Source organism: Microcebus murinus, chromosome 9, assembly GCF_040939455.1.
Source record: "Microcebus murinus isolate Inina chromosome 9, M.murinus_Inina_mat1.0, whole genome shotgun sequence".
Lineage (NCBI taxonomy): Eukaryota > Metazoa > Chordata > Mammalia > Primates > Cheirogaleidae > Microcebus > Microcebus murinus.
This window is the reverse complement of record NC_134112.1, coordinates 17,339,313-17,363,976: the sequence shown is the minus strand read 5'-3', so window position 1 is coordinate 17,363,976 and position 24,664 is coordinate 17,339,313. Positions and strand designations below refer to the sequence as shown.

Here is a 24,664-nt window from a genome sequence, read left to right as displayed (position 1 = left end):
ATGGTGTATTTATCTTACAAATGCCAATACTGCCAAATGCTGACATCCTTAAGTTCATAAAAGTGGGGCACATGGTCCTTCACACAACTCATACAAGATGGATATATTAATATTTTCTCAGAGTCACACAAATAATCATATTTCAGTTGCATTAAAAAGTATTACAGAACCTAAAATATTGTTTTTGTAATTTTTTTTTTTTGAGACAGAGTCTCACTTTGTTGTCCAGGCTAGAGTGAGTGCCGTGGCATCAGCCTATCTCACAGCAACCTCAAACTCCTGGGCTCAAGCGATCCTACTGCCTCAGCCTCCTGAGTAGCTGGGACTACAGGCATGAGCCACTATGCCCGACTAATTTTTTCTATATATATCAGTTGGCCAATTAATTTCTTTCTATTTATGGTAGAGACAGGGGTCTCACCCTTGGTCAGGCTGGTTTCGAACTCCTGACCTCGAGCAATCCGCCCACCTCGGCCTCCCAGAGTGCTAGGATTACAGGTGTGAGGCATCGTGCCTGGCCCGTTTTTGTAATTTTAAATACTATTGTTTACTTTGTGAAAAAAAATTTTGAACATGCATAAGCACATAATAAGAGGCTAAGATTTCCAGTTATCTACACGATTTATTAAAGAACATCCTATTTCCTGACTCCCTTTTCTTGAAAAATTAAAACTTTTTTAAAACATAAATAGACTTCTTTGGAAGAAGTACAACTCATGTTTCCCTCCCCAAAAGTAATAAGGTATTTAGAAATCATGCTTACTCACATTAAACATAATCACTATATATGTAACGTAATACTTTAGCCATCAGCAATCTGTTTCACTATTAAAAATGGAATCAAAGAAAATAATTTGTTGATCAAAGAAAGTCATTTACTTACCCCAACCTAATTACCCATAATGAAGAAAAAAGGTAAGTACTATTATTACATTAAAATTGATACTCAGTATATTCAAAAGTAGGTGAAGATACTGAAATTACCAACACAGCAAAAGTTTAAAATGTATCTAGAACAACAGAAAAGGATACCAGAATTCCTGGCTTCCATTCCCAGCTCTTTCAATAACCTCTCTGTAATATTAGCCTAATCACTGACCCATCGGTAGCTCCCATTCCTCATCTAAAAGAATGGAGGAGAAGGGAGACACTGCTCCTTAAACTTAGTGTTTCACAACTGTGAATAGGTGAGGTTTCACAGTAATTACAAGGTCCCTGGCTGAATGGAAGATCGCCAGAAACAAAGCCTTGTGGAAAAATACTATTCAACCAATTTTAACCTATAAAATGGTAATTTCATATGGTTTGCTAATACTTACAAAACCTGAGAACATAGGATAATTTTACACCACAAAGTAGGTTACTTGATTACAAACAGAAGAAAGAGCAAAACAAAATAGTCCCCAAATAACATAAATGCTTTAATTTTATCAAGTATTTCATCACTTAAAACTCAAATAAGCAGGGAAAAAATCATAAAATATCTGTCAATAGTAGAAAGGATGAATAAATTGTAATACATTCATACTACAAAATACTACACTGCAATGAACAAAAACAAACAGGTTGCAAGCAATAATATGGATGAATCTCAGACAATGTTGAGCAAATGAAGTCAGATCAAAAGAATATATACTGTATAATTCCATCTATATGTAGTTCAGAAACAGCAAAACTAATTTATGGTATAATAGTAGTCAGAGAAGTGGTTACCTTTGAGGTAGGGGTCATAACCTAGGAGGAGGTAACAAGGAGCCTATTAGGTGCTAGAAATGTTCCATATCTTGTTCTGGGCAATGGTTATGTATGCACAAAGTCATGGGCTGCATGTTTAAGACTTGTGTACTTTATGTACATTAAATCTTAACTTTGTAAATGATATGTAAAATATCAGTTCCTTTAAAACCACATTTATTGCCCAATTTGTCTGCATAACAGATAATCTATTAATTATAATATCTCAAAATTCAACAGCAACCAACGTAGTTTAGTAACTGGAGGAATAAGAGATGAAAGGCACTGCTAATGTCATTCAGGAACTCATAAACTTGACTGTACTCCAGGATTCTTAAAAAATTTCAGTCCCAGTTAAGGAGCACTTCAGTGTAACTAACTGTATTAGTAAGATAGTTGTTTGAGAGTCAGAAACTGGTGTGTGTGTGTTTTGTTCTTAGAGTTAGAAATATGCATGGTATTCTAGATACCCTTGATGATGATGGTTGTGGTAAGAGTGTGGTAAGAGCATTATACACCACCAAAAATGACAGTGAACGTGCCAGAAACAAACCTTTCCATGGCTTTCCACCTGGGATGAAGACAAAGCTCCTAACCATGGTCTATGATGTCACTCATGGTCAGATCCCTATGCCTGTGCAGCCTCATCTTACACAGTGTTCCCCTTTAATCTTTCCACTAGTCTCTTCTCACTTTGTCAATCCCTCACACCATTCTCTCTCCAGACATACCACCTCTTCACACACTGCTCCCTATGTCTGCAGAGCTCTTCTATTCCCTCTGTTAGATTAATACCTACTCATCCTTTATTTCAAATGGCACTTGGTCAGGAAGCCTTCTTTGATCTCTTCATTTTAGAATCTCATAGTACCCTATACCTTTTCTTCAAAGTACTTGTCATAGTTGCAGTTTTCCATTTGTTGTACGACAGCCTTCCCCAACAATGAAATTATAAAAAATTACAGCATATATCCGTGTTTGTTTTTGCTCACTCATTGTTCTGCTCATGAAAGGGTGGCCAGAAAGGTAGCCAAAGGAAGAGAATATTTGAGAGGAGAGAAAGGGTAAAGGATTTGGTTGCCTGAAGGTTGAGGAAAAAAATCATCCCAGGAAGGCAAAAGAAAAAGAAACAATTAGTGAAGTTGAAGACAAGTTTTAATGGCAAGTGCCTACTGCTATAGGACAAATAGGAGGTGAGTGCCTAGGTGCAGACATCCTATACAGCTAACACTGGCCTTAAGAAGACTTTTGTCTCCAGTATTTTTAAACATTTATCTTTATTATACAGGTACTTCATTTCCAGATGACTCATCATTAATCACTTCTTATATCACATGCAATATAAAGCTAGTAGGAAATCATAAATGAAAATAATTTTGTATGATATAGCTTCTGACAGCATTTTGTTACTCAGTGAACCAGCTAGATGTCTTCTTTTCTATTTTGAAAACAAATTTTTATTCTAGTAAAGACAATTGTCCCAGGCAAAAATTATTTACACATTTGCTTGTGATAAAAACTTAAAATCAACACTTTCAGCAATCTATCAGATAATGGAACACTGATACTAAATGAGACTGATTTGGGGTTTTGTAGCTCAAATCAGGGTAAGTCATTGTAACAGTGTGCTGATTTTCCTAGTGGTTGAGAACATGGACTTTGGAATGGAGCTTGTTTGGTTTGAATCTTGGCTGTAGTAGTTATGACCCTGACCAAGTTACATAACTTCATTGTGCTGTAGTTTCCTCATCTGTAAAATGGGATAATATTACTGCATACCTCATAGTATTGGTGTAAAGATTTTAAAAGTTAATATAAGTGCTGAGAACAGTGCTGCCTTTGGTTGACTATCACTATTATATTAATATTACATTTAGCTCCTATAGAAACAAGTCATGAAAAAATGTAAATGGGGAAATGTTTTGTATCATTAAATTTGGATTTCCAAAGTAAATTTAATATTAATATAAAGTAATCTACATTTTAGAATCAACATTTGTAATGGCTTTAGTATAATAAACTCTTCTGTAAAAGGCTATGTGAGAAAACAAAGAAATCTTTTCTGATCTGATTCCATTTTAAACAGCATATGTAGCACATACATGTCTTATTTCATTTTACTACTCCAATCAGCAGTTTAACCAGGATGTCATATTTAGATTATATTAAATTATGACTAATAAGTCAAAAGCATTATATAGGAAGTGATTTAAGAAACACATAATTGCTTCAGTCCTTAAATCCAGTTTGTTTATATTTCACACAGAATCAAATGCCGGGAAGATGGCCTTGGAAATTATTCTAATATTAGGTAAGATTTTTTTTTTTTTTTTTTTTGAGACAGAGTCTCGCTTTGTTGCCCAGGCTAGAGTGAGTGCCGTGGCGTCAGCCTAGCTCACAGCAACCTCAAACTCCTGGGCTCGAGTGATCCTTCTGCCTCAGCCTCCCGGGTAGCTGGGACTACAGGCATGCGCCACCAGGCCCGGCTAATTTTTTTTTTTATATATATATCAGTTGGCCAATTAATTTCTTTCTATTTATAGTAGAGACGGGGTCTCGCTCTTGCTCAGGCTGGTTTTGAACTCCTGACCTTGAGCAATCCACCCGCCTCGGCCTCCCAAGATAGGTAAGATATTTTAAAATGGCTACTATACATAGTGATTTACAAATAATAAAAGGCAAATAAAAACAAAAAGAAAAAAAAGGCAAGTAAACTTTCAGATCTGGAGTCTAAACATTCATGTTTGGTATAAGCCATACTATAAAGTGACCTGTCAATAGTACCAACTCAAAACGTTCTCACTGTAGAAGAATAAAAGCATACACACAAATATACACATCAGAAATACTGAAATACGGAGATGTGTTCTCTTGCTTAGCTGATTTTTTCTGAACATTCTAGAAAATTATAATGCCTAATTGCACACCGAATATGCTCTGAAATAGGATTTAAGATTGCACACTTGTAGGACCAGTAATCGGTCTGTTACAGTTTTCTTCACTAGATCTCACGGCATGTGCTTACTAATATAAGTGACCAAAGGAAAAGGGACCGTTTAGTCTCGTCCCTCCGCACGTTTTTCCGAGAGCCTCCTGCGCGCCCCGCACGGCTCTGGGCGTGCGACTGTAGGGACCCGGCCCGCCCCACACCCGCCGCCGCAGCCCCGCCAGCCTCGGGCCAACCCTTCCCCGCACTCACCCGTCACGCGAATGGACTCCAGCATCGTCCCGCCGAGGCCGGGCGGCGGGGTCCGCGGGCGCAGGAGGCGAGGGCCGGGCGGGAGCCCGGACGGCCACCTCTAGCCTCCGGCCAGGGCCTCGGCGGCGGGGTCGCGGCGGGAGGCTGCTCTCTGCCACCAGGAGCGCGATAGGCGGGTAAAGGCGAACCAAGACGTGAGAACAGAGAGCTATGAGGAGCGCTTCCACCAGCCTGCAGCTGCTGGAGGGTACACCCCGCGGCCCTTAAGGTGACCAGCAGCGCTTAGAAGCTGCCACCGTGACGTAGCCGCTCCCCCCCACCCGGTTGCTAGGAAACGCTCCCCGCCGTCCGAGCGCGCCGCGCATCACTGAGCCTGCGTGCCGCTTGGGGCGCTCGGGCTACGAAAGCTCGGCTCTCAGGGAGAGAGAGGAGGAGGAGGAACTACAACTCCCGGCGTGCAGAGCGCGGGCGCGCGCGCGTCTCGGGGCTTGTGGGCTGTGCCCGGTGACCCGCTGGGATCTCCGGACAACTAGACACTCGCTTTTTGACCCAGTGACGTTTGTGTGCCATTCGAGGAGCCTTAACTACGTGGTAGCATCACAAGAGGATAGGGGTAGTGTGACATTTAGCCCTAGCTGCAAATTACAGAGCCATTCTCTTCTGCCCTTTAACTTAAATTACAAGGTGCAGGAAAGCTAAAACAACTTTAGGTTAAGCCAGAATGCAGGTGCAGAAGGCTCAAATACATTTACCAGTGTACAGTACCCCAGCATACTAAATACTAAAATACAATTTTTTTTTTCTGGTGCCATACCCTTGGATTTCCCAGCTTCCAAAACTTAAAATGCAAATGTTTAACTTATGATTGTGCAATTGATAGGGACTGAATGTAATTTTTCAGTTTATTGCTTTTCACTTTAGCAAATGTGAAAATTTAATCTTTGAAAATTACCATGGGAAATGTAGAGATCATATCATTCAACAAACATTTTTTTGAGAGTTAAACGTGTGCAAGGTTCTGAGCCAAGCTTTGAGGATATCAAGGGAAATGAAATAAGCCTCCCAGAGCTTACAGTCTCATGAAATAGTTCTGGCAACTGTCAATCTTCAGACAGCCACATTTTCTCTACACCCTTCCTCAAGGTTGGGCTAGGACACAGAAACAATTGGGGTGTGTTTCAAACTGGGGAACAAAAATAAAGTTGAATGTCAGCAGCATCATACTCTTGAGAATGACAGAGAATTTGTGAGAAACTGTCCTTTTTCATTACTTAGGAGAGACAAATGGAAATTTAAGTATCACAAATAGTGGATAACCTCACTTCCTATTCTGTCAGAAAATCCTGTGAATACTATCTTCAAAATACAACCAGAATCTAGTCACTTGCTACCACTCTGGTTCAAGTCACCACCATCTCTTGCCTGGATTATAACTAGAGCCTCCTAGATGATGTCCCTATTCCCACCCTACCCTGTTTCACTCAACTGTCAAAACTCTATGGCCAGAGTGATCCTTTAAAGTCAGATCATGTCATTCCTCAGCTTAAAACCCCTCAAGGGCTTCTTTACTTGTGAAGTCCTCTATGACCCAGCCTTCAGTCATCTCTTTGATCTCATCTTTCACTAATCCCCCCTCCAACCCCACACCCATATACATTGGCCTCCTTGATATTCCTCAACTATGTCAGGCAGTCTTTACCTCAAGGCATTTGCAACATGGGATTCTTCCTGCCTGGAATGCTCTTCCCCCAGATACCCACAGGACTAGCTCCCTCACTTCCTTCAGGACTTAACCCAAATGCCATCTCTTTATGAGGCTTCTCCTGGCCACTCCATTTAAAATTCAACTTTTTTTCTCATATTTCCTATCCCCCTTCTCTGCTTTATTTTTTTCTTAGCAGTCAACATTATATAATTTATTATATATTTTACTGATTTATCTTGATTATTGTTTGTCTCCCTCTAGAATAAAATTTTTACAAGTGTAGTGATTTTTGTTTGCTCACTGCAATGTGCCCAGCATCAGGAACAGTGCCTGGCACATAGTAGGCACTCAATAAATATTTGTGAATTAATGGATACATAGATAATAAATAATGCAAATTAAATAGAATTATATTGAATGGACCTGTAGATGAAAAACAAATCTACTTTGGATTAAAACACTTGCTATAATAATGAGCAATAAATCCTTTGCTTTTTTTTTTTTTTTTTTTTTTTGAGACAGAGTCTTGCTCTATTGCCCCAGCCAGAGTGCAGTGGTGTCATCATAACCCATTACAACCTAAATTCCTGGGCTCAAGTGAACCTCCTCCCTCAGACTCCCAGTTAGCTGGGACTACAGGTGCTCACCATGACATCAGGCTAATTTTTATATTTTTAGTAGAGACAAGCTCTCACTCTTACTCAGGCTGGTCTTGAACTCCTAAGATCAAGCAATCCTCTTGCTTTAGCCTCCCATAGTATTATGGATTACAGGTGTGAGCCACCACCCTCTGCCTTCCTTTGCATTGATTTTTCTTTTTAAATTAATAATTTTTTACTTTTTAATTCTTTTAACTTTTTATATTTATTTATTTATTTATTTAGATAGAGTCTCACTCTGTTGCCTGGGCTACAGTGCTGTGGGGTCAGCCTAGTTCACAGCAACCTCAAACTCCTGGGCTTAAGAGATCCTCCTGCCTCAGCCTCCTGAGTAGCTGGGACTACAGGCATGTGCCACTATGCCCAGCTAATTTTTTATATGTACATATATTTTTAATTGTCCAGCTAATTTCTATTTTTTGTAGAGACGAGGTCCTGCTCTTGCTCAGGCTGGTCTCGAGCTCCTGAGCTCAAATGATCCACCTGCCTCGGCCTCCCAGAGTGCTAGGATTACAGGCATGAGCCACTGCTCTGGCCTTCCTTTGCATTTTTAAGAGCAGTTATTCTTGCAACGTATTTTCTAAAGAAAAAGGCTGTAAATGAATCATGCTGTTAGATTCCTTATATACCTAAAATTCTGAAACCTCTTTTCCCAAAATTCACTATAAATGCATCTATTACCCCTGCAAATTTCTAGTTTTTAAAAGTCACTGCAGTTTAAGAACTATTTCTGAAAAAAAAGGAAAGTCTCCTGAAAGATGTTACCATGTCATATATTCAACGTCTGAATATGTGAGTTTACTTTGAATGGCTTTACTAAAGCATGCTTAATCATATTGTTCATTTTCATTATATTTTGAAGTAACTAAAATGTGTATTATTTTTCTCATTCAATGGGTATTTATTTATATACAAGACATTAGGCTTGGTGTTTTCAGAGTACTTTACAAAATATGATACCTATGTTCAAAGAACTTATTGACTAGTGGGAAAGTTTTATATGTATGTGCATGTATAGTAGATACATTATATTGGATATAAGGGCTGTCCAGAAAGTATCCAGCCATTAGATCAAAAACATATTACATGGCTGGATACTTTCTGGAGAGCCTTTGTATATATACATACATATATGTGTATATAGTACACATATATATGCACATGCATATAAAAGTTAGAAAATGATATACATTAAAAGTATTGAACATTTCATTAAACTCTTCCACATTTCATTGAATTTAAGAATTCAAAAAATAAACAAATTTAATGTCCCTGTAGTTAGCCTACCTAGAACATAATTTCATTCTTTACTTTTATGATTATTTTTATGTTCACCTTAGCAATATTTTCTTGTGGGTGACTTTGATTTCTAAATATCTGTAGTGATAAGTACTATATAAAGGTACATATCAATGTAATCAAAACATTAAAAAACATATATATTCTTTATGTACTATTGAAGCACTCTTGCTAACAAATTGATGAATACAAAGTTTATCTCATTTCTTATAAAACCATTACTGTTATCAGCTCCTTTTACTCTTCCCATCTATGCAATTATTCATCCTCATCAAGCTTTGTGCATCTGCTTTGTTAATTATTGATTCGTGCTATGCCTGCTTAGTATTTCCATTGGGTACAGCATCTGCAGCTGTCCAGTTGGCTGCTGTAGAGTTGGCATTGTTTTTACATATCTGCCAGAACAATGAACAATTCTATCTTTCTGAGAAATTTTCCTTTATACCTGATTCTACATAAACCACTAATATTAAACCAAATTATTATCAGTTACTATTCTATTTTCAAAACACTGATTTTCAAGTTAAGCATTTATTAAAACTGCTTTAAATTATTTATGTTTATGTTTAAGGATGCCCTTTACCCTTTTTAAAGTCTTAATAAACTTAAAGTTTTCAATAACAACCAAGAATGCCATTGTTCTTATCCCACTGAAATATAGCCACCTTCCTTTTATGGTTATTTTTATGTACGCTAGGAGCATTGTACTGTGGAATCGTTTTGATTTTGGAATATTTAATGATGATTTTTACTTAATTTTAGATTAAACAATCATAGAAAAAATAGGTGTTTTGATTAAAATACCGTTCTTTTATGTGTGATGGGATTTCTCTGTTACGTGTATAGAGGTTTTTTGTCAGTAATTTTTGTTTAATCAACCAGTCATGTTAATGTGTCTATTCTTTTTATATGCTACATAGCAGGACAGATGATATGTATTGTTGAAAAACAATTTACTATTCATAAATTAGTTGATGGAGTTTTGGTATAAAAAAGTAGATTAAACCATCTCTGTAAAAAGAGAAGATAATTTTCTTTTTAGAAAAAAGACCACATCCTCCTTTTCAAAGACTCAAAAGAGGTTTGATAATTTACCTTGGTTGTGGGTAGAGGCTAGTAAAGGCCAACAAGAGGAAAGAGAGAGGTAGTGAAGTCTGGACAAGTCTGCTAAAAAGTATTGCTACTGGAGAGAAAAATAAGTAAAATGTTTCATTTTCTATAGAAGAAGTTCATTTTGTTGACAGCAGAAGTACATATAATGCTTCAAACTGAGAAAAAGTTTAATTTCTTAAGAAGTTATCTTAGTAACTCAACATGAATTAGAACATTATATTTATTTTCTAAGTTTCAGATAAGAGTTTAAAAGAATATGGGAAAGCTTCTAGAAAATACTTTTAACTTTCCTTCCTGTTCTATTGAGAACAACTTATAACATTCTGTGCTGTTGAAAATACACGAATTAAAGAAAATTGATTTGCAGCTTGCCATTATAAAGGAATATAGCAACTCTAGTTGCAATATCCCAGATTCTGATAAGCTTGAACAGATGAGTCAGGGTAAGCTATAAACAATGTTTCTTGACTCAAAAGAGAAAAAAAAAAAAACAAAAAAAAAAAACATCTAGGGAATAGTTGGTAGAATTGGTTTTTCTTGGCTTTTTTTTAAAAAAATGTTTCAGTGAAGTTGAATGCTTTCAGAAGGTCTGTATCAAAAGAATGAAATGTTTGCAGCATGTCTATATTCAGGAGAATGAAAAGCATTACATAGAAGCCAAATAAAAGAATGCTTTGTGAGACCACTATGCATGCCTTCTTAACTCAATGAAAATAGTCAAAATGGCAAAAAAAAAAAAATCCTGGGAAACTCTGTGATTTTGTCTCTGTGTATGATTTTTTTTTGATGTTTTATTATAAATGTTTGGGGGAAGGATGTTTTTTAATGAGCCAAAAAAAATATTGCCCTTGATTATATTTTCAAGAAATATATGCATTAATTTATTCCTTCCACAGATATTTAAGTCCTTATTATATACAAAGTAAAAAGATGATGAAAAAGACATGACACCTACCTACAAAGAACTTATTAATAGTGTGTATATACATATACATATATAGAAATAATGTACATACATCAATTAGTCCTTGAGCCCATATAACAGGGGTGCTGTGGTGAGTAAATCAAAGTCCCAGTCCTCTTGGAACTTACGTTGTAGTGGGAGAAACAAACAATATTCAAGTTAACAAATGATGTAATTTAAAATACAGATAGCTGCTACAAAGTACAGTAAATCAGGAACGTAGCTAGATGATAGCTTGGTATAATAGTGGTTGGGAAAGGCCTCTTTGAAGAAGTGCCTTTTGAATTGAGACTTAAAAAACAAGAAAGAGTCACAGGAATTTCTGGGAATAAGCACTCTAGGCAGAGGGAATTACAAAGACAAAAGCCTGGAGATAAGAATGATCTTGGCATGATCCTAGAGCTACATGAAGGTCAGTATGGTTGCAGCCTAGTAAGGTAGGGAAAAATGTAGGAGAAAACATGTGAGAGGGAGGCAGGGGCCCCAGAAAGAAGTTTGGACTTTATTCTAAGTGCAATCAGAAGCCATTGGAGGATTTTAAATAGGGGAGTAACATAAAGCAATTTGTTTTTAAAAGCTTACATTGGCTTCTCTGAGGATAATGAATAAGAAGTTGAGGACAGAAGCAGGGAGACCAAGTGAGATGTTCTTGCAGTGGGTCAGGTAAAAGGGTGATGATTGCTTTGAGTGGAATGGAAGCTGTAGAGAGGGAGAGAAGTATTAATAGAGGACCCAGGATATATTTGGAAGCAGAGTTGATCAGTAGGTTGGGTATGTGAATGAAGTAGTAAGAGGAAGAAGGAATTAAACATGACTCCCAACATTTTGGCTTGAGTAACTAGTTGAAATGGATAGAGGAAATGGAGAAGACTGGAAAAGAATAGGTTTAGTGGGGAAATTCTATTTTGGATATGTTATATTTAATATGCTAGTTGATATCCAAGTCAAGATTTCAAACAGGCAGTTGCATTCAAGAGTTCAGAGCTCAAAGAAGAGATCAGGCTACAGAAATAAATTTAGGAGCCCTTACTATACAAATGGTATTTTTAAGTCAATGGGATTGAAGAGATCACCTGGGGAGTGTATATAGGCAGACAAGAGCACTCCAGGTACAATTTAGAGTTCTCAGTCATTTAGTTGTGGGACAGAAGAAGAAGAGCTAGAAAGGTTCTATCTATCTATCTATATACATGTTTAGAGAGAGTAATGTATATGACTATATAACTACGTATGTGTCTTTCTCAACTGTTTTAAGAGTAGCTTGCAGACATGTTGTAGTTTTACCCCCAAATACTTCAAAGTACGTATGTATGTATGTATGTACAAGGGTTGCCCAGAAAGTATCCAGCCATGTACTATGAAAAATTATATTAACAATGGCTGGATGCTTTCTGGACAGCCCTTGTATAGTCATGTGTCGCTTAACAATGAGGATGTTCTGAAAAATGAGTCATTAGGCAATTTTGTTGTTGTGCAAACATCATAAAGTGCACTTATACAAACCTAGATGATGACAGAGCCTACTACACACCTAGACTATATGGTATGCGCTTCTAAGCTACAAACCTGTACAGCATGTTACTGTACAGAATACTGTAGGCAATTGTAACACAATGGTAAGTGTTTTGTATCTAAATATAGAAAAGGTACAGTAAAAATACAGTATTACAATCTTATGGGACCACTGTATATGTGGTCTACATTGACCAAACCATTGTTAGTATAGTGCATGATTATATATGTGTGTGTATATGTGTATTTGTATGTATGTTTATATATATGTGTATGTGTATATATATGTGTAATATATATACATATACACATACAGAGAATAAAGCCAATGTAGTAAGAAGTCAATATATCAGGGATCTGAGTAATTTCTGGAATCCAGGAATCTTTGTCCCACTTTCTCTCTCTCTCTAAATATATCTATATCTCTCTCAATATATGTGTTGATAAATCTTTTGCAACTTTTCCATAATTCTGAAATCATGTCAAAATAAAGTGCTCCAAAGTGAGTACTAAGGTGTAAGATGACTTCACTATGGACTAGGTAGGAAATCTGGTAAGATATGGTATTCAGCTGGACTCATGTTTAGATAGTCAAAGGTGATGGGCAGGGCATTCTGGTAGTGAGATCAGGGTGAGAATGTCATGGAGGTGGCCAAGAGCAGGGTTTGGTCAGGGAATAGCAAGGGTTTGAGTTCTGTTCTTTGGGCACTTTCCTTGGCATTGAACACTAAGCAAAGTGGGATGGGAAATATGATGGAGAATGAGATAGAAATTCAGATGGATAAGAACAAAAGGATTCTGAGCCACATTAAAGGTCCCGTTGGTTGGGATAAATCAGAAATGGAATTGGCTCAATTTCTTGTCTTTTTCTAGCAATCTTCAGCAAGCCAGAAAACAAAACAGAAAAAAAAAAAGTGGTTAGAGATTAGCAAGTTAAATGTAGAAAGAAAGACAAGGGGGCAAGGAAAATGGTATTAAAATGGCTTCTCTTAGGTCTGGCTGGGTAAGGAGCAAGGGAGACATATGGGAGGCAGGCAGTATTTGGGAAGAGACCCAGGAAAGGCCAGTGGCAGGCTCTGGAAATCTTAGATTACTCATAGTCTTGTTTCCTCATCTGCTTTTGTAAGGAGCTGGATTAGGTGATCTGTGAGTTGCCTGACAACTCTTACGATTTTGTTTTCACTCCTTTTTTTTTTTCTTTTTGAGACAGACTCTTGTTTTGTCACCCAGGCTAGAGTGAGTGCTGCGGCAACAGCCTAGCTCACAGCAACCTCAAACTCCTGGGCTCAAGTGATCCTCCTGCCACAGCCTCCTCAGTAGCTAGGACTACAGGCGTGAGCCACCACGCCTAGCTAATTTTTTTGTTTGTTTCTATTTCTAGTTGACTGGCTAATTTTTTTTACTATTTTTAGTAGAGATGGGGTCTTGCTTTTGCTCAGGCTGGTCTCAAACTCCTGACCTCAAGTGATCCTCCTGCCTTGGTCTCTCAGAGTACTAGGATTACAGGCGTGAGCCACTGTACCCGGCCCCAACTCCCTTTTTTCTTGGCCTCCTTTTCAGAATAGATTGAGCTACTTTGCATGTGGCTTTATAGAAAAGGGTAGGGTGGGAGGTCAGGGTTAAAAATGTGGGCACCGGCCAGGCGTGGTGGCTCACGCCTGTAATCCTAGCTCTCTGGGAGGCTGAGGCAGGCGGATTGCTCGAGGTCAGGAGTTCGAAACCAGCCTGAGCAAGAGCGAGACCCCCGTCTCTACTATAAATAGAAAGAAAGTAATTGGCCAACTAATATATATGTAGAAAAATTAGCCCGGCATGGTGGCGCATGCCTGTAGTCCCAGCTACTTGGGAGGCTGAGGCAGAAGGATTGCTTGCGCCCAGGAGTTTGAGGTTGCTGTGAGCTAGGCTGATGCCAGGACATTCACTCTAGCCTGGGCAACAAAGCGAGACTCTGTCTCAAAAAAAAAAAAAAAAAAAAATGTGGGCATGGCTACAAAGCCCAAGCTATAACATTTTTAATTTGGCAAAACGTGCAGAAAGGAGAATGGACTGCAGGTTAGGACTGGAAAGGGAGTCCTGCAGATCTAGTAGGAGTGAGCAGAAGTGGAGAAGAAAGAAGGATTCAAGATTAAAATCAGGAGGCCAAGTTTGGGGTCAAAATCTTGGAGATGGATTGTTTCAAAGTATCGATTAGAGCCCACGTGTGGTTATACATGTGGGTGAATCAGAAGAAGAAAGGAGAAGCTAAGTGTAGCTGGAGCATTTGAGGTTTGGTGAGGTCAGAAAGTAAGAGATTGTGGTCCCTGAGAATTCATCAGCAAACATTGCTTGAGGGCCTATTAAGTGCCAGGCATGGATAAGGCTGAGGAAGACTGGGATGGTGTCAGCCTGTGAGACGCAGGAAAGAGGAGATTAAAAGTAGATGTCATGAACTCCAACATTTGAAAGGATCGATGAGAGAGTCAATGAACCATGAGGTCTGGAAGTAGTATGTGAGGAGAAATTTTTGAAGTGTTTACATCACGAAGTTCTTGATAGACACAATGGAACGCAATCAAATTTAAGGAGAAGTTTTTATCTTTGCTGTTCAACAAAGGGATTTTGATGTTAAAGAAACACTGGCTGTTGCTACTTTGTAATATTATGAGATACTTTTCTTTAAAATGGGCTTGCTAAAAAATTAAGTTTTATGAAAATAACTTTAAGAAATCCAGGTATGGAAGTGTAAAGTTGATATAGAAATTGTAACATGATAAATACATAAAATAATTCTTCCTTTTAATGAAAGGATTTACTGTGGTCCTTTAAATATGAATTCCCTTAATATCCTTATCAACCACAGAAAGTAAAAAGGAGATTAAAGGTGTATGCATTTGAGAATAGTCTATTAAATAAAGGAGATGTGCTTGTAGTTGCATTGGTTTTTGAAAACAATATGATATGTTCAGAAAGCACAGTATGTTTTCCCTCACTCTGGAATCTGAAACATTTTCACCAATTAAATTAGAAAACAAGAAAATCACATAGGTGACACTAAGAACCATTAGTAGTAGAGATTGTAACAAATAAAATAGCCCTTTTCAGTAACATTTAGATAACATCCTTTGATGGTTCTAATTTCTTCATTATAATAAATGTGTAAAAGAAATGGCCCTTCAGCCAGATAACCTGAGGTAGAGAACTTGAGTTTAGTCCTTTTTGCCATTGTCTTATGGTTAGGTCTTGGCTTTTTCTCTCCCTGTAAAAATAAAAATGTTTCTGTTATTATATTATTTTGTGGATTAAACATGTGTGAATGTATTTTGAAAAATTAACTATAAATATAAAGCATTTGGAGCATCCTTGTTGAAGTCAATGCTTTCAAATTTTTTATGTTTTTCAGCCCTGTCTCAATTTTATCTGCAAAAGACATAATTATGATTTCCTTTGTTTAAAAGGAAGGGTCTTAGAAGGAGCAAATACTCATTTTCTAGGACTACCTTTAACCTCTAGTTATCTCTGCTTCAGACCCTTGGTTCTATACTTAATGTTATAAGCTGTGGTCTTTATTTAAATAACCTGGGAAGTTTTGTGTTTTATTTAAATAACTAGGGAAGATACTTTTGATGACTTAGGCCAGTGACTTGGCCTCTTGGAACCTCAGTTTCTTCATCTCTAAAATAGAAATAATCATTCTTTTTACATTCATTCATTTAACACATTTCTATTGCACTCATATACCAGATGGTGCTGGGTTACAGCTATAAACAAGACTAGTCCCTGCCCTACCATGGCTTACACTCTAGTAGGAAGAGCTAGATAATAAACTTAAATACATAAGTAAAGTAATGTCAGATAGTGGTTTATGCAATGAAGAAGATAAACCAGAGTGGAGAGTGATGAGGGGGGTGGGGCACCTGATCAGAGAACTCCTCTTTGAGGAGGTAGCACATGCAAGCTTAGACCCAAATGATGAGGAACAGACATGCTAGATCTAGAGGAGGAGTGTTTAGGAAGGAGAAAGTCCTTGAGGCAGGAAGGAATTTGGCATTTTTTATGATCAAAAAAAAGGCCTGAGGCTGGAGCCTAATGGGCGGGGAAAGGAGAGGGAAAGTATTGTGATATTAGGAGAATATTAGGTTATTTGAATAGGTAGGTAGGGTGCAGACCATGTGGGGCCTTGTACTTTTGATAAGGATATTATTGGATATCATTTTAATTGCAATGAAAAACATAAACTTGCTCCAAAAAGGAATTGATGCTGCATAATTTACATTTTAAAAAGATCCCTCTCTATAAATAAATTACTAAAACTAATAGGATCGTCTGGTGAGTTTCCTACAATAAATTATGTTCCTATACAACAGTAATATTTTAAAACTATAATTTAAAAGATACCATTTATAAAAGCAACAACAACAGAGATACATAGGAATTAATCGAACGAAATTGTAAAGATCTTTATGGAAGTGTGTTACAAACATTTTTGGAAGATATAATGAAAGTATAACATGCTAATTAATGGGAAAGCTTGATATCATTAAGATGTCAATTCTCTCCAAATTATGTGACAAATTTGCTCCAATTTGAATTAAAATCTCAAAAGAGGTTTTTTTTTTTTTTTTTTTTTGAGACAGAGTCTCACTCTATTGCCCAGGATAGAGTGCCATGGTGTCAACCTAGTTCACAGCAACCTCAAACTCCTGGGCTCAAGCGATCCTTCTGCCTCACCCTCCCAAGTAGCTGGGACTACAGGCATGCACCACCATTCTCGGCTAATTTTTTCTCTATATATTTTTAGCTGTCCAACTAATTTCTTTCTATTTTTAGTAGAGACAGGGTCTTGCTCTTGCTCAGGCTGGTCTCGAACTCCTGAGCTCAAGCAATCCTCCCACCTGGGCCTCCCTGGGTGCTAGGATTACAGGCGTGAGCCACCACGCCCAGCCTAGAACTATTTCTTAACACAATTTTTAAAAATGGAGAAATCATTCCAGCTTATAAACTGAAGAATGAACTACTAGAGGTAAGGAATGGAAGGAGGCATGATAGGAGACAATTGCAGTACTCTACATACAAGAGTAGACTTGAGCATCTAGCATAGTATCTGGCACAGGAGCTATTGTGGTGGTTGTCGTCATCATCATCATCATCATCATCATCATCATCATCGTAATGACCAAAATCATAAGGGGATTGTGAGTAAAGATAAACTAAATGTTTTGAGTAGCTATCTTGTGCTAGTATTTTGTTTCTTTTGGTCTTGGCTAGAATCTAGTTGAGGTAGTTATAAAGAAACTAAGACTCACAGGAGTGATAACCAGGAGGCATAACGGCTGCATAAATTTCAAATGACTCATTTTCCAATGTTGCTTTTTAAAACACACATACACACACAGACACACCCCAAATATTCACACCCTGTTCCTGTCTAGCACTTGAAAAACATACAAGCATCTTTTCTCTTTGTTCATAAGTAGCATATTTTGGATTAAATATTAATAATTCTGTATGCACCATACATTTGGACAATGCTTATTACTCATTACAGAATAATTTTGGACAATTTCTCTCCATTTTTCATCTGTCTCTTGAGGGGAACAGATGAAACTGAGAAAGGGAGGGCAGTTGGTTACTTCTGCCATGCAATTGAGTAAACTAAAATACGAAGAGGCTAAATCAGATCTTCTTAACTCCATGAACTTCATAAAATCCTATGTTACATAATTTATGATGGAATTGTCGTTTTAAGTGCATTTTCAAAGGAATCTATGACTCCCCCAAACGGTAAAAAAAAAAAAAGGATTAAATTATTTGCATAAAGCCTAAGGTCACAGGGTTAGTATTAAACATATTTATACAATACTTCTTGTCATGCTTACTGACTGCTAAAATGGAGACGTTATTAAACATAGCTGTTGGGCAGTTACTCCGTAATCTACACAGCTGTTACTTTTTCAGACGAACAAATCAAGAATCGTCCTCTTTACAAACCCTAGAACAGACTTGCCACAGAGGAAGTGAATCTGATGTAACAACTATGTAATCCGATGTATCATACCTTACTATTTTGAGTACTCTATCAAGAATAAGCATGAGACAGCTTGATGTAGGGTGGAAAGTCGAGGATGAGGTGAGAACGGGGTTTTCATTTCTCCTGGACCACTGAGTGTCTCCGAGTGCTCCTTCTCTCATCAGTAAAAGGGCGGATTGAACTAGGGGGCTTCTCGGAATTCTTCCAGCCCTAACATTGTATTCCAGTTGGATGGGATTTAAAATAAGTCTTGGGCATGAGCTCTTCACACAGTCTGTTAACGTCAGCCTTATTTTCCCAAGGAGAAAGGGCCCCAGCGCCCAAGGGTGGGTCATTGGCCCCAAGAGGCCGGGGACCCACCAGTCCCGCCTGAGGGCCAAGCCTGCCGTCCCCTTCCGCGGAAGTAGGGGTAGGGGGTGGCGGGCAGAGAGAACGCCACCTAAGGCCAAAGAGCCAGGGGCACGTCAAACACAAGTGCTCTTAATCCTTTATTTGGGAATGAAGGAAGGCGGGAAGGCTCGAATGCCGTTGGTTCGAAGGGATGGCTAAAACCGGGTGGGGTGCGGGAGCGTTGGGGGTGGAGCCCCGGCCCCGAGGCGGTTGCAGGGCGCGGAGCGCCCGCCTCCCGCGTCCCTGGCCGCCAGGGTCGGGCAGGGCCGAGCGGAGGAGGCGGGGCCACCCTGGGAACCTCCCGGCCCCGCCACGTGATCCAGCGCCGGGCTCCGCCCCGCCCCGCCCAGCGCGCATGCTCGCGGCTCCAGGCGCTGAAATTCAAATTTGAACGGCCGCAGGAGGCCGAGTCTGACACTGGAGGCTGAGGGAAGAGGAGGTTTCGCTGTGGGAGAGTCCCCCAGTCCCGGACTCCTTTTCTCCAGGAGACACACTGAGCCGAAACTCACTTTTCTTTTCCTGAATTTGAACCACCGTTTCCATCGTCTCGTAGTCGACAAGCGACGCCTGGGGCCATGGACCCGTTTACGGAGGTGAGAAAATCTGCGGGTCCAGCCAGCCATGACCCCCACCTTGGCCCCCACCTTCCCTTCCTTCTGTCAACCTCTGGGCCCACCGGGCGGGGAGCGCGTGCGCGCGCGTGCGCAGTGTGAGCGTGCGGGGGTCGGGCGCAGGCTGGCGGGGAACACTGAGGGGAGCGCGGCTGTAGCCTGCTGTGTGTCTCGGGTTCGTCTGCTGTTTCGTTGTTGTTCCTGTCCTGCAGATGGAACTCTGGGAGCAAAGCTATGAGTCTGTCCTGAAAGGCAGTAGTGAAAACACTCTTGTCAGCCCCCGTTATCATAATGCTCCACTGCAGTCCTGTCTCCCCACCCCTGGCCACCCCGGTGGCGTGAGGCTTGGGCCTGACCGAACAAGTTCTGCTGGAAAAAGCTGGAATACCTTGCAGGGTGGAGTCTGCCGGCCAAGTGACTCAGTGCTGTGTGTGCTGGGATGTGATTTGCGGAGTTCCCGCGGCCCGCAGGGGAGCTATGCATTTAAGGGTGCTGTTAGTAACAGCAAAACGTTAAAATAGGCAGGTGCTTGAAACCATTGCGTTCGTTCAGGAGAAAGTCAGTAGTTCCTTCAGAGCCCACTGCTCAGCCAGCTAGCGAAGTTTACCTGGGGTTGACACTTTAGATGAAAGGAAACAGTGCCGCCTAGCCCAATGTGTATAAACCAAAATTTTCAGCCCACAATTTAAAAAAACTAAAACAAAACAGCGTAAAGAACCAAATCTTTCAGTGTTTGTGGAGCGTATCGTTACAACAATACTTATCTCCTCTTTTGTTCCTTGGAAATAGGATATGGATTATATCATTGTGTCGATTATTAATCTAGCTTTAGCTGTTGAGAATGTTATGTCGACACATTCAGAGGTGTCTTGTTGCCAGTTGTTCACTCCCTTTTATTCTAGGACAGTTCCTCTTTCTTTAGGCTGTTGTGCAAATTTCAAACTGTTAATTTTTGAGTGGTTGCAAAGTGGGCCGAATAGTGTCTCTATGCTAGTTTCAAAAACTTGAATGCTATGGAGAGTAGTAACACTTTCTTTTGGGGGGGATATAGTTATAATTTCATAAGTTAAGTCAAAGATATTGATGAAAGGTTTCAATGATTAGAGTTTACTTTTATTCTAACATGACAGTTACTTATTTTTCTGTTTCAAATTCTCAGTCATACTGAGGAAAACACATCAATTTTTTTACCTTACTTGGAAATTTTAATAGAAAAATTCAGAGCATTTTTTGTATTAGCTTTAAAAAGTTGGGCTGGTCATGCACTAAAATATCTTTCACTTACACTGAAGTTAAATAGGATATATTATTTTATGTTACTAATTCAGAGTAGGATTCCTTAAAACGTAAGCCCTATGTCAGGTATCCTCAAACTTCGGTGGGTGGGTCACATGCAGGTGTTTTTGCCCGTTTGTTTTTTTACTTCAAAATAAGATATATGCAGTGTGCATAGGAATTTGTTCATAGTTTTTTTTTTTTTTTTAAACTATAGTCCGGCCCTCCAACTGTCTTAGGACAGTGAACTGGCCCCCTGTTTAAAAAGCTTGAGGACCCCTGCCCTACGGGTTCTCCTAAGTAACTGACAAGAACAAAACATTTTGAAAGTTGGCTGTAAATTGTATTTTGTTTTACTTAAAAATGTCATTCTGAAGCTAGTACAAATTTAGAATGTGCTCAGATATATGTATGGTTTAATATGTATGGTTAATATTATGAAAAGTTAGGTCAGTTGCAGTTGGAATAAACAGCTTTGATATCTTTTCCTTAATTGGTAATGAGTGAACCATTTGAATTGGTTCCAACTATTAGGTGCTTAATTAGAGCATTCATAACTTTTTGCACAGTGAAATGAACTTCTGGTACAGTTTTGTTGAAAGTCAGAAAGTCAGTATAAAGTGACTTTTTTTTTTTTTTTTTTTTGGACAGAGTCTCACTATGTTGCCCAGGCTAGAGTGCCATGACTGTCAGCCTAGCTCACAGCAACCTCAGACTCCTGGGTTCAAGCAATCCTTCTGCCATAGCCTCCCGAGTAGCCGGGACTACAGGCATGCACCACCGTGCCCAGCTAATTTTTTCTATATATTTTTAGTTGGCCAATTAATTTCTTTCTATTTTTAGTAGAGACGGGGTCTTGTTCTTGCTCAGGCCGTTTTGGAACTCCTGACCTCGAGCGATCCTCCCGTCTCAGAGTGCTAGGATTACAGGTGTGAGCCACCGTGCCTGGCCAGAATGACTTTTTTAATCAGAGTTCCTTCTCAGAACCTCGGGACACAGAAAATTATTTATGAAACTGTTTTCTCAATTCTCCCAAGGGTGATTCATAACCAATGCCATCCTACAAACATAGGAGAGAAATTAATTTGTTACATTAATTCCAGGGTATTAGGGCTTAATTCTTTTGGTAACTCCAGTTTAGAAGGGCTACAATCACCCTAAACTCTTTTCCTCAAACAAGACTTCTTAGCTTGTCCTCCTCCCTGCTGTCACTGGTGCTATTCTGGCACACTTCCTTTCCCTGCCTCAAATGCCTGGAAAACTCTGATTCAATCTCCAGCTCAGTTTGATCTCCCGTCTTCCGAGGGTAGATCACCTTTCACAGTGCTCACCTCACTTGAATCTACCTTTTGAATGCATTTACTTGTTGAACATGTTTCCTGCCAGAATGTGAGCTTTATGAAGACAGAGATGATTCTTTTGTATTCAGAGATATTAATATTTTCCCTAACATCAAGCACATCCAATGGCATTTTGCTGAATTAACAGAGGAGAGCCATTAGGTACAAATTATTTTACAAACAAATAATACATACAACAGTAACTGTTAGAATGTTTTAGCAATGTTCTTTTTTTATTGAAGAAAATTTCAAAATACATCAAAGGTTGAGTAGTATAATAATCCCTCATTAGGCTGGGTGTGGTGGCTCACATCTGTAATCTTAGCACTTTGGGAGGCTGAGGCAGGAGGATCACTTGAGGTCAGGAGTTTGAGACCAGCCTCAGGAAGAGTGAGAACCCGTGTCTACTAAAAATAGAAATAAATTATCAGGATAACTAAAAACAGAAAAAATTAGCTAGGTGTGGTGGTACATGCCTGTAGTCTCTGCTACTCAGGAGCCTGAGGCAGGAGGATCGCTTGAGTCCAGGAGTTTGAGGTTGCTGTGAGCTAAGCTGACACCATGGCACTGTAGTCCGGGCAACAGAGTGAGATTCTGTATCAAAGAAAAAAAAAAAAGAAGAATATAACCCCTCATTATCCAGCTTTTGTAATTTTTCAATATGGGACCATTTTGTTTCACTATATCCCCCTCTTACCCATCCTGCTGACTTACTTTGAAGCAAATTCTAGACATCATATAATTGCTTTAGTATTATATATAAATATAAATGGTATTTATCACTAAATGCTAACTAAAGACTTTAAAAAAATGATGCTGTTATTGCACCTAAAAATTAAAAATAATTTCTTAATATCAGATATCTGTCAATGTTCATTTCCCCAAGTGTTTCATGTTTAGCTGTTTGTTTGAATCAGGATCTAGACAGGGTCCACTGGGCAATGTCTTAATGTTCTTCATGGACTAACCAGAAATGAAAAAAAGAATCTGTCTCCTGTTGACTCACGAACTAACAAGCAGCCAAGGCAGACCTCTATTATGATCAACTGATAACATTCAAAAATTTTGTTGAAGGTATAAGCTAGTTAGTTCTGCTGACAATAAGTTCATAAAAGGAGCAATTGGATTTAGTCAAGGGACAGTTTATAGCAAAATAGTTAAGAGCCCAGCCTTGGGAGCCTGGTTGGAATCCTGCCTGCCAATTCCTAGCTATGTGACCTATGGTGTGTTATTTAACCTGTGCCTCGGTTTCTCATCTGTAAATCTCTTGCTGTTTGTCACCACCCCAAATTTTAGTGGCTATATTAGTTTTGCTGCTGTAACACATTACCACAAACTAAGTGGCTCAAATAACACATGTTTATTATCTTATAGTTCTGTAGGTCAAAAGTCTGAAATGGATTTTATGGGGTTAAAATCAAGTAGTAGGAACAGAACCTACCAAATCAGGTTTTGAGAATGAAATAGTGTATGGCAGACATGAAAATACTTTATATTAAATCTACATAATCATTAGTGATTATTGTTATAATTGTTATATGAATTTAAAACCGTAATTTTACTACTCATAACATCATTGTTAGCCTCTTAGTTTGAAGCTCTGCTCATATGATGAGTCTAAGAATTCAGTCTAAGAATATTATAGGGAAACTCAGAGCTAGATGTCCTAAGCCAGAACTCTGCATGTAGAAACCTTAAAAGAGAAAAGCCTACAATTAACTTTGTAAAAACATCTTTTATTGTGAGATACTTTTAAATCATATGTATGCAGGCCAAATATAAATAAGTAAACAAGTAAAAAAAACATATTGCTACTGATTTGAATGGAGTTTCTCTAATTTTCCAGAATTATTTCCTTTTTTAGAGACCTGGTTACACTCTGTTGTCCAGGCTGGTCTTGAACTCCTGGCCTTAAGCTATCCTCCTGCCTCAGTCTCCTGAGTAGCTGGGATTATAAATGCCCGGCTATATTTCCCAGAATTAAATGAAAGTCTCTGTGTTGACCTGGGAAACAGCTGCTAGAACATGTTGAAAATAACAAGAAGCTCATTTGTATTGGATCTATTTTGTTTAAGAAGGCAGAGAAATAATGTCTCCTAGAAAAATTTCTATCAAACGATTTGGGGTGTGTGTGGCAAAAATTGTTTGGGGACTATAAGCTTCAGTTATCTGAAATTCATTCATGTGGAATATCTTACTTCCTAATTATGCCTCTACTGTTTGAAGAATAAGGTGTGATCTTTTAGGAATGTATCTTATATTTAAGAGAATTCTTAATTACTGATACACTATTACAAGAAAGGGCTACTTATCTGTATTGAGTGCTACTTATATTTATTGAGCTGTTGAGTTTGTGTGCTTTAGATACATCATTCCTTTTAAATTAATAACCTTTAGTGCTTTTTAGCTTTATTTCACAGATTAGGGAGCTTTTTTGGCTTATCTACTTTAATTTTTTTTTAATCTGGGATTTTTTGAAACTAATGTAATAAGTAGAACACTTGTATGTGTTTGAATGACAAAACCACATTCTTTTGTTGTGACCCATTGCTCGTGGTAACTGAAGCTATACTGACTCACAAATGTTCTAACTGACCAGAATGGAATGTGGGCATGTCCATGAGTGAATATAATTAGGCTAGTGTTGTATCTGGGGAATGATGTTTTTTGTCATGGGAGAAATTATCAGACATATATGAATTTGTATAACAATATGGTCATTCTTGAGTTTGTTAAAGGAGACTTTTATTTAGAGGGTGAAGTTCTTGTGTTTGGAAGGCATTTGATTCATAAATTATTCTTTTAGTGATATAGCATTTCAGTATAGTGTCACGTCTTTCAGTGAACTTTAAATTA

At 38.6% G+C, this 24,664-nt stretch overlaps 2 protein-coding genes across 5 annotated transcripts in view; one reads left to right on the top strand and one right to left on the bottom strand.

Annotated features, from left to right (window-relative positions):
• The window catches only part of MATCAP2 (microtubule associated tyrosine carboxypeptidase 2), a 55,160-nt gene extending 35,940 nt beyond the window's left edge, over nt 1–19,220 (bottom strand). For 2 of the 3 annotated variants that reach the window (XM_076006310.1, XM_076006309.1), the window contains exon 1: nt 4,934–5,263. In XM_076006310.1, coding sequence (XP_075862425.1) covers nt 4,934–4,958 — 25 coding nt within the window. In that variant the 5' untranslated portion in view covers nt 4,959–5,263. Of the gene's footprint in view, nt 1–4,933; nt 5,264–15,350; nt 15,421–19,091 lie in introns of those variants that run through there. The other variant, XM_076006311.1, reaches the window with a different exon arrangement.
• Nucleotides 19,036–24,664, top strand: part of ANLN (anillin, actin binding protein) — a 61,795-nt gene continuing 56,166 nt past the window's right edge. For both annotated transcript variants that reach the window (XM_076006308.1, XM_012777569.3), the window contains exon 1: nt 19,036–19,175. In XM_076006308.1, coding sequence (XP_075862423.1) covers nt 19,158–19,175 — 18 coding nt within the window. In that variant the 5' untranslated portion in view covers nt 19,036–19,157. The remainder of the gene's footprint in view (nt 19,176–24,664) is intronic.